Consider the following 12,631-nt stretch of genomic DNA (forward strand, 5'->3'; position numbering starts at 1 on the left):
AACAAATTACAAGCAGTATCACTTTCCTATCTTGTCATAATAGCATGTATATTACAGCTGTAACATGCTAAAAACAATACCCCTGTCTCACCTTGTAACAATAATGCTCAAGTAAACTACAGCTGTAACATGCTAAAAGCAATACCCCTTTCCCACCTTGTAACAATAATGCTCAAGTAAACTACAGCTGTAACATGCTAAAAACAATACCCCTTTCCCACCTTGTAACAATAATGCTCAAGTAAACTACAGCTGTAACATGCTAAAAGCAATACCCCTTTTCTCACCTCATCACAATAATGTACAGGTAAACTGCAGTTGTTAGATGTTTAAAACAATACCCTTTCTCACCTCATCACAATAATGTACAGGTAAACTGCAGTTGTTAGATGTTTAAAACAATATCTCTTTCTCACCTCATCACAATAATGTGCAGGTAAGCTGCAGTTGTTAGATGTTTAAAACAATACCCCTTTCTCACCTCATCACAATAATGTACAGGTAAACTGCAGTTGTTAGATATTTAAAACAATATCTCTTTCTCACCTCATCACAATAATGTACAGGTAAACTGCAGTTGTTAGATGCTTAAAACAATACCCTTTTCTCACCTTATCACAATAATGTACAGGTAAACTGCAGCTGTAACATGCTTAAAACAGCACCCCTTTCTCACCTAATCATAATAATATAATATTTTGCATTTCAGTCCATTGTTGTGGGAAACCATGTAACTGGCATATGAATTGGTGGATTGAGACAGACAGACAGATAAATGGTATCACAAAATTGGGGGAGGGGCATAAGAAAATTATGGGGATGAACATGCAGTTCCAATAAGAATGTTCAGTTATTTTTGAAAACCCAATACCTCAGGGGGAAAGCTGTCACTACATCACAGGTGCATTTTTTTCTTAAAAAATATCATTATCAGGACAAACATATCTCTTTGTTAATCTTTGTAAAGATCAGTGACATAAGAATGTTCTCATTTTTTTCAGGACCAGACACAGCTGGGGGTAGCTCAGATCCTCAGGTCCTTTCTGGGTAGGTATCACTTAAATAATTGTATACATATATTAGACTAGCTTTCTGTAAACTACCTAGATATCTATCTGGAAGTATATTTTGCCCATTTTATATAGGTTATAACCTACATCAAGCATCCATTCTTACTAATTACTTAGCTTTGTCTTGGAGATCCAAAGAAATTCTAATGTCATTTTGCACTTTACAGATCAACTGTTGCTTTTGTATTCACTCATTATAAATACTATCCCTGTAAACCATATATAGTATACAGCCATATAGTGAGACTGACTTATAATGAAATACATTAATTCTATGCATGTAATTTTACTATAAAATAATGAAATGCAATCCATGACCAAACTTTCATTATAACAGTTGTTGTTGTTGTGGGGTTTAATGCCATTTTTCAGCACACAATAGGCTATGCATGGTGGCCAGTATTAATGATGGAGGAAGAACCTGGGGAAAACCCAGGGTAGAACCACTGACCCAGGAGAAGCTACTGGCAAGCTTCCTCACATACCCACATTGGCTGAACCCCGACTCGAACACACGCAGACAGAGGTGAGATGGCAGTGATCCATACTGGAGAGCGCTTTAGATCACTCGGCTACTCGGGGCCCCCATTATAAAATGGAACATTGTTATAATGAAGGGCCTTGTAGTAGGAGAGAGTTGTAGCAATCACAGCCTAATAACAGGAACAGTTTACAATGAAGAGCCTTACAGTGAGAGAGTGCTGTAACCATCACAGCCTTACAACAGGAACAGTGTTATAATGGAGAACCTTGTAGCGAGAGAGTGTTGTAACCATCACAGCCTTATAACAGGAACAGTGTTATAATGGAGGGCCTTAAAGTGAGAGAATGATGTAACCATCACAACCTTATAACAGAAACAGTGTTATAATGAAGGGCTTTGTAGAAAGAGAGTTGTATAACCATTACAGCCTTCTAACAAAAACAGTGTTATAATGAAGGGCCTTACAGTGAGAGAATTATGTAACCATCACAGCCTTGTAATAGGAATAGCATTTTAATGAAGGGCCTTGTTGTGAGAGAGTGCTGTAACCATCACAGCCTTATAATAGGAATAGTGTTATAATGAAGAGCATTATAATGGGAGAGTGCTTTATAACTCTAAGTTTCAATCCTCTGTCTTCAGGGACAAGAAGCTTAACATTGTACATGGAGTACATAGCACAAAACAGTGCACATTTATTCTTATATGGTAAAGATTGTTTATCACTTTCTTGTATACAATGTTTTCACTGTTAGAACTCTTGGGTTTAATTTCCCTGGCTAAATTCCTAGTTACTGTGTATTCGAAGGCATTGTTATTATGCTTCTTCATTCAACATCTAATTAGTTATAGCATTTGATTTGTGTAGTCCACCTGGGAAAATTAGCTAAATTATAAAGCTTTTATCACCTGACATACCAAAGCCAGATAAATAATGACAATAATTTAAATAATAAAGGTTTAACAAAAAACATGACAATCACACTACATTCATAATCAGTACTTCAGAATCATGGTTTGCTGGTTCAGTGCAATTAAAATATGAAACTGTTTATTTGTACTCCTTTGGTTCATTAATTTGGAAATATCCTTTGACTCTCAGCATGTTGACGAACTGAGCGTAGATTAAAGTTAATCTCTTGTATTCATTTGAATTCTGACTGTTGTGAAAATGGTAAAAAATTTCCAGTCCGCTATCCCTAATTCTCATTGCTCACAACTAGCACTTTTTTCCCCATGGTAAAAATAAAATAAAAAACATTTACATTCAATATATGTAATGTTAAAAAAACTACCCAAATTTTCAAACCAGTGCAATAGGAAACACTTTTTTCTGTGGTGGTGGTGGAGTGATTTGGATTTTTAATGTAGTTTTATAAATGTTTTAGTCATATTGCTATGATTTCTGCAGTGTGGCAATTTATAGTGATGTCTAGCATGGATGCATCATTCCACAGAATTGTAACATGATGTCCCACCCAGTCACATTATTCTGACACCAGGCTGACCAGTCCTAACACTAAGATCTTAATGTTGAGTGCCTAGCAAGGCAGCTGTTAGTACCATTTACATAAGTCTTTGGTATGACTCAGCTGGGGTTCGAACCCATGACCTCAGGGGGAGGGGGCCTAAATCACTGTCATAATTGTAATGCCAACAACTGAGGATATTTGTGTAAAATTAGTGGTTGCCAGAAAGCAACTGTTGTTTCAGCCACTGAAAGCGACAAGGGTAAAAATAATTTGAGTATGAACCATTGTAGCCAGACTCAGTGAGGTTCTAGTTAGCGTAGTGGACATTTGACTGTACCTACAAGCTCATGGTGGCACACCTCCTAGTCTTTGAGAGCATTTTGTATGTCATGGAACAAACATAAATATAGGTCTTATTTAGTTAGTAAGTTACAGAACAAAGACATTTTCACATAAAAATGATATGTAGAACTCACAGTAAGCTATGACATGAACATGCATGTTAAAACTTGCATCACATAGTAAGCTTGACTGGTTTATTTTTTTTTTTTCATGGAAACATGTATTTGTGTAACTGTTTGTTTGAAAATGTTAATACCATTACGTATGAGTCTGACAGTAAGTGTAACTGTATAAACTGTTAACTACATGTACATCCAATGTGACATGGACAAGACCATGTATACTTGTTTGTAAGTCAAGTCAAACTGCAAACAACAAAGATCCAGATCCGCTGTAGGATAATGTGCCTGCTGATCAGGGTCTATGTTGTTAGTTCTACTGGTTACTTTTAACAAACTGCTCAGACCCAGACCTGCTAGTACCTTATGCAATGGCAGATGTACTATATGTATGTCCAGAGTCATTGACATGGACAAGTATTACATGAATATCCGATGTTAGTGACATGGATAAGTACTACATATATGTCCAGAGTCATTGACATGGACAAGTATTACATGAATGTCCAATGTTAATGACATGGATGAGTAGATGAGTACTACATGTATGTCCAGAGTCATTGACATGGACAAGTATTACATGAATGTCCAATGTTTATGACATGGATGAGTACTACATGTATGTCCAGAGTCATTGACATGGACAAGTATTACATGAATGTCCAATGTTAATGACATGGATGAGTACTACATGTATGTCCAGAGTCATTGACATGGACAAGTATTACATGAATGTCCAATGTTAATGACATGGATGAGTACTACATGTATGTCCAGAGTCATTGACATGGACAAGTAGTACATGAATGTCCAATGTTAGTGACATATTACATGAATATCCAGTGTTAGTGACATGGATAAGTACTACATGTATGTCCAGAGTCATTGACATGGACAAGTATTACATGAATGTCCAATGTTAATGACATGGATGAGTACTACATGTATGTCCAGAGTCATTGACATGGACAAGTATTACATGAATGTCCAATGTTAGTGACATGGAAAAGTACTACATGTATGTCCAGAGTCATTGATATGGACGAGTATGTATAACATGTATATCCAATATCATTAACATCAATACATAGTACTACATGTATGGGGGCCCCAAGTGGCCGAGTGGTCTAAAGTGCTCACCGTTCCGGATCGCTGCCATCTCACCTCTGTCTGCATGGATTTGAGTCCAAGGCTCAGCTAGCCTGAGTACATGGGATAGCCTGTAGCTTCTCATGGGTTGGTGATTCTTCCCTGGGTTTTCCAGGGTTCTTCCTCCACCTGTTATACTGGCCGCCATGTATAGCCTATCTTGTGCTGAAAAATGGCGTTAAACCCTAGTAGAACAACAACAACAACTACATGTATGTCCAATGTAATTGACATGGGCAAGTACTACACGTATATTCATTGTCATGGACAAGTATACATAAACACTTTGAAAACTAAATGATGAATTTAGATATAATATTTATTGATTATAGCATTCTACAATTCCCAGACCTAGCAAAAAAGTATACAAACTTGACTTGACTGTATGAAATACATGGAAGCCCTATTTGTTTTAACTTGACATACTTATAATGATATAGTTACTGTATTTATAAGCAGACATATAATCATTATGATTGGTTTTATTATAACAAAAGCTGCAATATGACCTTATATTGATTTTTAAAAATCTGTTTCTTTTGAATTAGTGTACAAGGACTCCAGTCAGTGCTAAATGCATTGGCTAATAAAGGAGGGAGTATCACATACAGAGACTCAAATTTGACCCGGCTCCTCCAGGTAATTCAGATTTTGGATTTTCATCCTGCCTACATTTCCCAGGTAGTATACAGTGATACATTGGTATCACTTTCCAGTTATGCACAAGTGTTAAAGACTGTTTCAAAGTTATTTAAAGTTACATACAACTTCTAAATTATTTGCTGTTATCCACTAAACCAATTGTGTGTGTGTGTGTGTGTGTGTGTGTGTGTCTTAGGTTTTTAACATAGCTTTAACAATTTTCAGTCATATTGCTACAATGTCTTCAGTGTGGCAGTTTATAGTGATGTCTAGCACTGGGACATCATACCGCAGACATGTAGCATGATGTTCCACCCAGTCACATTATCCTGACACCAGGCTGACCAGTCCTAACACTAACCTCTTAATGCTGAGCACCAAGCGAGGCAGCTGTGAGTACCATTTTTGTAAGTCTTTGGTATGACTCGGCCAGGGAACGAACCCACAACCTCCAGCATCCGAGGCGGACACTCTAACCACTAAGCCACCGGAGCGGTGAAAATGATTGTGCAGTATTACTGTATGCCTAAGATAGGTACCCTTTATATAGATTCCTGCCATGCAGTGGGTTAGCTTATCATGGAGAAATACATGACAGTGCCCTGTAATCATAAAGATGCTGGTGCATAACAATAGAACTCAGGCTATTGACAAAAATTTTGGATGCAGTTTTTTAAGGCCTTTTAGCTCAGTTGTTTCTCACAACATATTTCATGACTGGATGACCTGGCAAGAGGAAACTTTACTTTTTTCCATGAGTTACAGCTTGCAGGGAACATCTTAATGGAGGACTCACATTATGAAATTTTGTACTTAGGCATCTTGTAAATAAATATCTTGCAATTTGATAACATCAGTTTGTAGACTATCTGAGTTCTTTTCCATTATTTAACATGATTAGCAACCACCAGATTAGACAGTGTACCTTTCTACTTCCTGTTATGACAGTGCTCTTTGTTTACAGGATGCTTTTGGTGGAAACTGCAGGACCTTAATGTTTGCTGTAATTTCCCCTGTTGGTAAGTCAAGAAGCAAGCAAACTTTTTTTCTGCATTAATGCATAACATATTATGGTGATAGGCGATCACTGGATATTGCATGTAGTAAGTGCCGGGCATTAAAATGTTGTCCCTTTTGAAAGTTCCTTAGACTTACCATGTATATTAAAGCTTATGACAGTTATATATATGTGCTATATGTAGTGTATATTGTTATCATATTATACATCTATCCATGTATCTGTCTGTTACCAATTTCATTTTTGCATAATAACTGAAGTTGTCAAGGAAGAACCCTATTTATTTTATGACCAAAAGGTCAAAGTTCGAGATAGCTCTTACTGAAAGAAGACAAATGGTTTCTGCACTGTAACTTCCAGTAGTGACTAGACCTTGTGGGTGCCTTGCATCTAAATTGCGATAGAACCCAGTCAATTTAGAGTCTGAAAGATCAAAGTCAAGATCACTGCAACTGCAAGAATGAACACGGTTTCTGGACAAGAACTTAAGTTCTCTATCCTCTCAGTTACCAAACTTTGTGAATGGTTTGCACATGAAATAAAGAATTCAATTGCCTTTGCATTCAAAAGGGCAAATATGAAGGTCATTGTGAATGAAAGAAGAAAAATGGTTTCTGTACTTTGTTTAAATTTACTTCTCGACCATCTGCAATAGTCCTACATGATTGACCTAAACCAATCTATGTGAATGGCTTGCACATGTGGTAAGGGCAGAACCTACTGCTATTTAGTTCAGAAGCTAGGTTAAAGATTTTGGACATGATAAGAGAAAGAAGAAAACAGGGTCAGTGTTGCATGTTTTGCTGATTACTTCTAACAAACTGCATATGCTTGGATCTGTCCATACATTATGCAGTTGCAGATCTGGGAAATGCAGTTTGCACTTGGATCTGTCCATACATTATGCAGTTTGCACATGGATCTGTCCATACATTATGCAGTTGCAGATCTGGGTATATGCAGTTTGTACTTGGATCTGTCCATACATTATGCAGTTTGTACTTGGATCTGACTTATAAGTGAACCTATACAATATGTATAAATTACCTCAATATAAGGTAACCTCACCTGTAAAAGAATCTATTTTTATATAGTCCATGAAAAGTGTAATAATGATGGAATACATTATATTGCCAAATACTTTATTTTCTGATACCTGATTCAGTTAAATGTAATATGATTCACATTTTCTTTAGCAATGACAAAAAACATACTGTAGAAGTTTTTGAAATACAGTATGTACTCAAAAGCTTAAACACCCATGGGACCTAACAAATCGGTTTGAGGAGTTCATTGTTCATATTTGCAAGTTTTAATATTGAAATTCTGGTGAGTCATACAGATAAGTTAGAATAATATTGAATGTTTGAGCCAGCTGTGTTTGAACATTTTACATTCTGCCATGTTCAAAATTTTAAAATGTGTTATTTAATTTTAATTTGAACTTCTTTATGACAGTTTAGACTTCTATCTTCACCTAACTGATACAAGATACAACATTTTAATAAAAGTTGGGGTTTATATTTTACAGTTTATTTGTATAGTATCTTCAAATATTGTTTGATTTATTTTGGTTTTGTTTATTTTATGTGTTAACGTTTTACAGACAGTTATATCTGTCTTTGTCAAGTATTTTATATACATATAAATATTTATAACTTTGTTATTTATACTTAAGCTGTCGTTTAATAGATGAGTTTTCAAAGCTTTCTAAAAATCAATTTTCTCCATATCATTTATAGTGAAACCTGCCTTGATGGAACCTTGGCATGGCAGTCACTTTGACCTCTTTTGTACATGTCAATCCATACATATAATCTCATTGAGGTCAGTGTTAAAGCTAAGTTAGATCAGCTAAAATATTTTAAAGTAATATTTTTTCTTTCATATATTTCTTCTCTAGCCATGTAAAAGGTGGGCCAAACAAAAACTGTATTCCATGTATTTCATTAAGGTTCAGAAACAATATTTTTATGCTTTTTTAAATCAAAACAAAAGATACTCATTTTAAAATACTTTTTTGCCTGCAGATAAATCCCATAAGGAGACACTGGCCACACTTCAGACAGCTCAACACGCCAAGTCTGTCAAGAACAAAGTCAAGATCAACCTGGTAGCTTATTTCAATTTTACTTCATTTATTCATTTGTTCATTGGATTATTATTACTTATTTGATTTTGAATCATTCATTCCTTCATTCCTTCATTCATTCATTCATTCATTCATTCATTCAGTTATTCATCCATTTATTCCTTCCTTCCTTCCTTCCTTCCTTCTTTCATTCATTCATTCATTCATTCATTCTTTCATTCATTCATTCATTCATTCATTCATTCATTCATTCATTCATTGACCAGATGTGATAGTGCATTATGTGATGGCAGATCTGAGTCTGTCTTGTTTGCAGTTGGACTAAATTCATAGCCAATATAATGGTAGCTGCAATCTGGGAAAGTTCCACCATATCAAAATCTGATTGGCTGGTTGACTTGTGTAATTAAAAGGTGAAGCTTAATATCTGTTTGATTGTCTATAAGTTGGCTGGCTAATTATCCTACAACTCTATATGCACCATGAATTCAACCAATAGGTATAGACCTTTCACACCTTACTTGATGCTGGTAACAAAATTCAGCCAATGTGACACAGCTTTATATATACCTTTTCATGCTCAACCAGCAGATTCAGAAACTGGGTTTTCAAGGACAATTCCTAATATTTTAATCTTTAAAGCAAAGATCAAAAGTCAAAAGTAAGTGGAGTACAGCAGTGTCACCAATAAGGCAGTTAATTCAGAAGTATTCAGTTCATCAAACCAGTTTTCATAGGCCCTAGACATATAAACTTGGATACACCAGTTTATTGTTTGTCTTGACACATGCCTGGAATGATGATCTGCATGATTTAAAAGCATGGTTACACCTACTAGTGTAAATGTAACAATTACCAATAATAAATATTAGATGATATTAATATTTATGGAAGCAACAAAAATATTTTGCTTGTAAATAGTTAAACATATGATCACTTTTCAGATAGCAGTGGCAGTGATAATGAAAGTGGTTGTGGCACAATATTATCAAGATCAGTGATGTCAAAGTTCTTTGTTAAAGTTTTTGGCAGTCATATGTCTTGTAAATTAATTGATGTTTTAAAGTGAAATTTTACTGAGTATTATTAGGTGTCTAAAGTTTGTACCCTGAGTTCCTGTCATATCCTGTGCAGAGAGCTGTATCATCGTAATTGTGTTGCCTGGTGAGATGCCACATTTTTTGTAACACTTGTGCTATAATCAGACAATACAGGTGTTCCTCACAATAAAGCTCTTCTCTATATTTCCACCCCATTTACAACATTATTATGGGCATGGATCTCATCAAAATTTAGTCAGTTTTTTTTAAATCATTACTTTTTAATTTATTTCACTTTATTTTAGTTCTTGGCTTGTGAGAAATAATTACATTGTGACCATTTATCTTTTAATACTCTATGAGGTGTTTTTGCTTTTAATACAAAATCAGGATACAGTCTAGATGAAACATCCCTCAAGATAAGCTCCCTCACTTTTAGTGTGAGAGCAGCATTATAAAGAGGGAACACTATAATGTAAAAAAATGAAGAAGAAGTACTCTTTAGGTATGACAAGTTAAAGACTATATTGGATTCTGTATTTTATTCTTTGGTTTTTTACTTGCAATTAAAAGTGGCATTACAAAAACCACAGGTGCCCAGGTGGTCGAGTGGTCTAAGATGCTCACCTTTACAGATCACTTATGTCTCACCTCTGTCCACATGGGTTTAAATCTTGGGCTCAGCCAATGTGGGTATGTGAGAAAGCTTGCTGGTAGCTTCCTGTGGGTCAGTGGGTCTTCCCGTGTTCTTCCTTCATCAAATATACTTGCCAACATGAATAGCCTTTCATGTGCTGAAACCCATGTTAGTATTAAAATTCAAATACAAACAAAAAAAAAACAACCACAACCTATGAATGATTCTGGTTTTTTTTAGGATGAGACACAAGATGTCATTGCTGAGTTGCGAGAGGAGATCCGCAAATTACGAGACAAGATTGCATCAACACCTGAGCCCAATAGAGATGATGTTCTCAGAATGGAGGTATATTTCAAATAGTCATAAATAATGATGGTCAAAAAGGTATTCACAGTTACTGTTGAGGACAATTATTTGAACCAATGTTATTATTTTTGCCATCAAACCAATGTACAGTACCGTTGTTAATTAGAACATAATGCATGTGCCACTTGACTAGGGTTTTAATTAGTTGCTGGTGTTCTGAATTTTACTCCATCAGGAATATGCCATTGTAACCAGATAAGCAGCAATATTTGTAAGGAGTTGCATATTTCACTTTGTACAAGTGAAGCTATTACTATGCACAAACATAATGGATAGTGCAAAATTATGGAGAATTGTAAATATTCAGTCAGATGGCCTGGCTTTGTTTAGTATCAAAGGGTAGATCAGTGAAGCTTATATAAGCATATAAAGTGACACCCTGCTAATCCAGACACCTTGTTTCCATCCCACCCTATCATTTAGATATATGACGAATGTAAATTGTTAATTTTCTTGAGAGAATTATAGAAAAAATCTGAGATATCTCTCTTTCTCTCTCTCTCTCTCTCTCTCTCTCTCTCTCTCTCTATATATATATATATATATATATATATATATATATATACCAGTATCCCATTCTCACTCAGAGTATATATGTATATATTTATGTTTAGATAAAAAAACAACGATCCTTTAATTGATTTCTCTTCACATTGTAGTGGTCACATAACCTGGTTTATTTAATCACACTTGGCCGCATATATAAGCTAAATAAGTTTTGTAAAGGTTTGGTTCATTTTGTTGAGAAATGAATACATATATTTGATAATTCAAGTGAAAAGTGTACTATTTTAAAGAAAGCAGGAAGGAGGTAGACTAAATTCCTGTCCCATCACCACCTAGATTCTACAATAAAATAAATTAACATAGATAGATTGCATCAGCAAACAGTGGATGATTGCATGGGGGACTATTCAGTGACACACAGTTTGAAATAGTTCTTGGCAATCCAAAACTAGTATGAATCTGCTGTAAAATGAGGTGGCTTTCATTTTGGGAAAAAAGACATTACCATTTGTAAAGGTGTCATCTTTATGGCCCAGCTGTAATAACATATTGTTTTTCTGCTGTCTGTCTGTGTGTCTCTTCATCTGTACATTCATAAGTCATTATGTCTATATGTCTGTATGTCATTATGTCTGTATGTCAATACATCATTATGTCTGTATGTCCATACATCATTATGTCTGTATGTCCATATGTCATTATGTCTGTATGTCCATACGTCATTATGTCTGTATGTCCATACATCATTATGTGTGTATGTCCATACATCATTATGTCTGTATGTCCATACGTCATTATGTCTGTATGTCCATACGTCATTATGTCTGTATGTCCATACATCATTATGTCTGTATGTCCCTATGTCATTATGTCTGTATGTCAATACATCATTATGTCTGTATGTCCATACCTCATTATGTCTGTATGTCCATATGTCATTATGTCTGTATGTCCATATGTCATTATGTCTGTATGTCCATACGTCATTATGTCTGGATGTCCATACGTCATTATGTCTGTATGTCCATGCGTCATTATGTCTGTATGTCCATGCGTCATTATGTCTGTATGCCCATACGTCATTATGTCTGTATGTCCGTACGTCATTATGTCTGGATGTCCGTATGTCATTATGTCTGTATGTCCGTACGTCATTATGTCTGGATGTCCGTATGTCATTATGTCTGTCTCATTATGTCTGGATGTCCATATGTCATTATGTCTGGATGTCCATATGTCATTATGTCTGTATGTCCATGTCATTATGTCTGGATGTCCGTACGTCATTATGTCTGTATGTCCGTACGTCATTATGTCTGGATGTCTGTATGTCATTATGTCTGTCTCATTATGTCTGGATGTCCATATGTCATTATGTCTGGATGTCCATATGTCATTATGTCTGTATGTCCATGTCATTATGTCAAGATTTATATACATCATGAGGTAAATCTGATTAGATTTTCATCCCATCATAGAGCAATTTATCAAATTGTCCCACAGTTTTGAATTTAGTACTTGGAGTTATTGTGCTTTTGCAGTGCATGCATTAGTGGCAAATGCACTTTACAAACAAATCTAGTTATTTATGATTTAGAAATAAAGAGCCATCGCCCAACGCATGCCATTTGTTTATGAATGTCAGTCTGAAACCGATATATACTGACTTGGAAAGGGGTGGGAGGTCAAA

General features: G+C 35.4%; 1 protein-coding gene and 1 long non-coding RNA gene across 3 annotated transcripts in view; one reads left to right on the forward strand and one right to left on the reverse strand.

Annotated features, from left to right (window-relative positions):
- Nucleotides 1-12,631, forward strand: part of LOC149797769 (kinesin-like protein KIF13A) — a 56,584-nt gene that overhangs the window by 22,295 nt on the left and 21,658 nt on the right. Inside the window, exons 10-14 of the mRNA XM_089962713.1 lie at nt 1,002-1,047; nt 5,185-5,275; nt 6,243-6,297; nt 8,327-8,409; nt 10,306-10,413. Coding sequence (XP_089818839.1) covers nt 1,002-1,047; nt 5,185-5,275; nt 6,243-6,297; nt 8,327-8,409; nt 10,306-10,413 — 383 coding nt within the window. The remainder of the gene's footprint in view (nt 1-1,001; nt 1,048-5,184; nt 5,276-6,242; nt 6,298-8,326; nt 8,410-10,305; nt 10,414-12,631) is intronic.
- Nucleotides 1-12,631, reverse strand: part of LOC149797770 (uncharacterized) — a 61,046-nt gene that overhangs the window by 19,367 nt on the left and 29,048 nt on the right. The gene's annotated exons all lie outside the window — the stretch shown is intronic.

Source organism: Sinohyriopsis cumingii, chromosome 6, assembly GCF_028554795.1.
Source record: "Sinohyriopsis cumingii isolate HCF-2022 chromosome 6, ASM2855479v2, whole genome shotgun sequence".
Lineage (NCBI taxonomy): Eukaryota > Metazoa > Mollusca > Bivalvia > Unionida > Unionidae > Sinohyriopsis > Sinohyriopsis cumingii.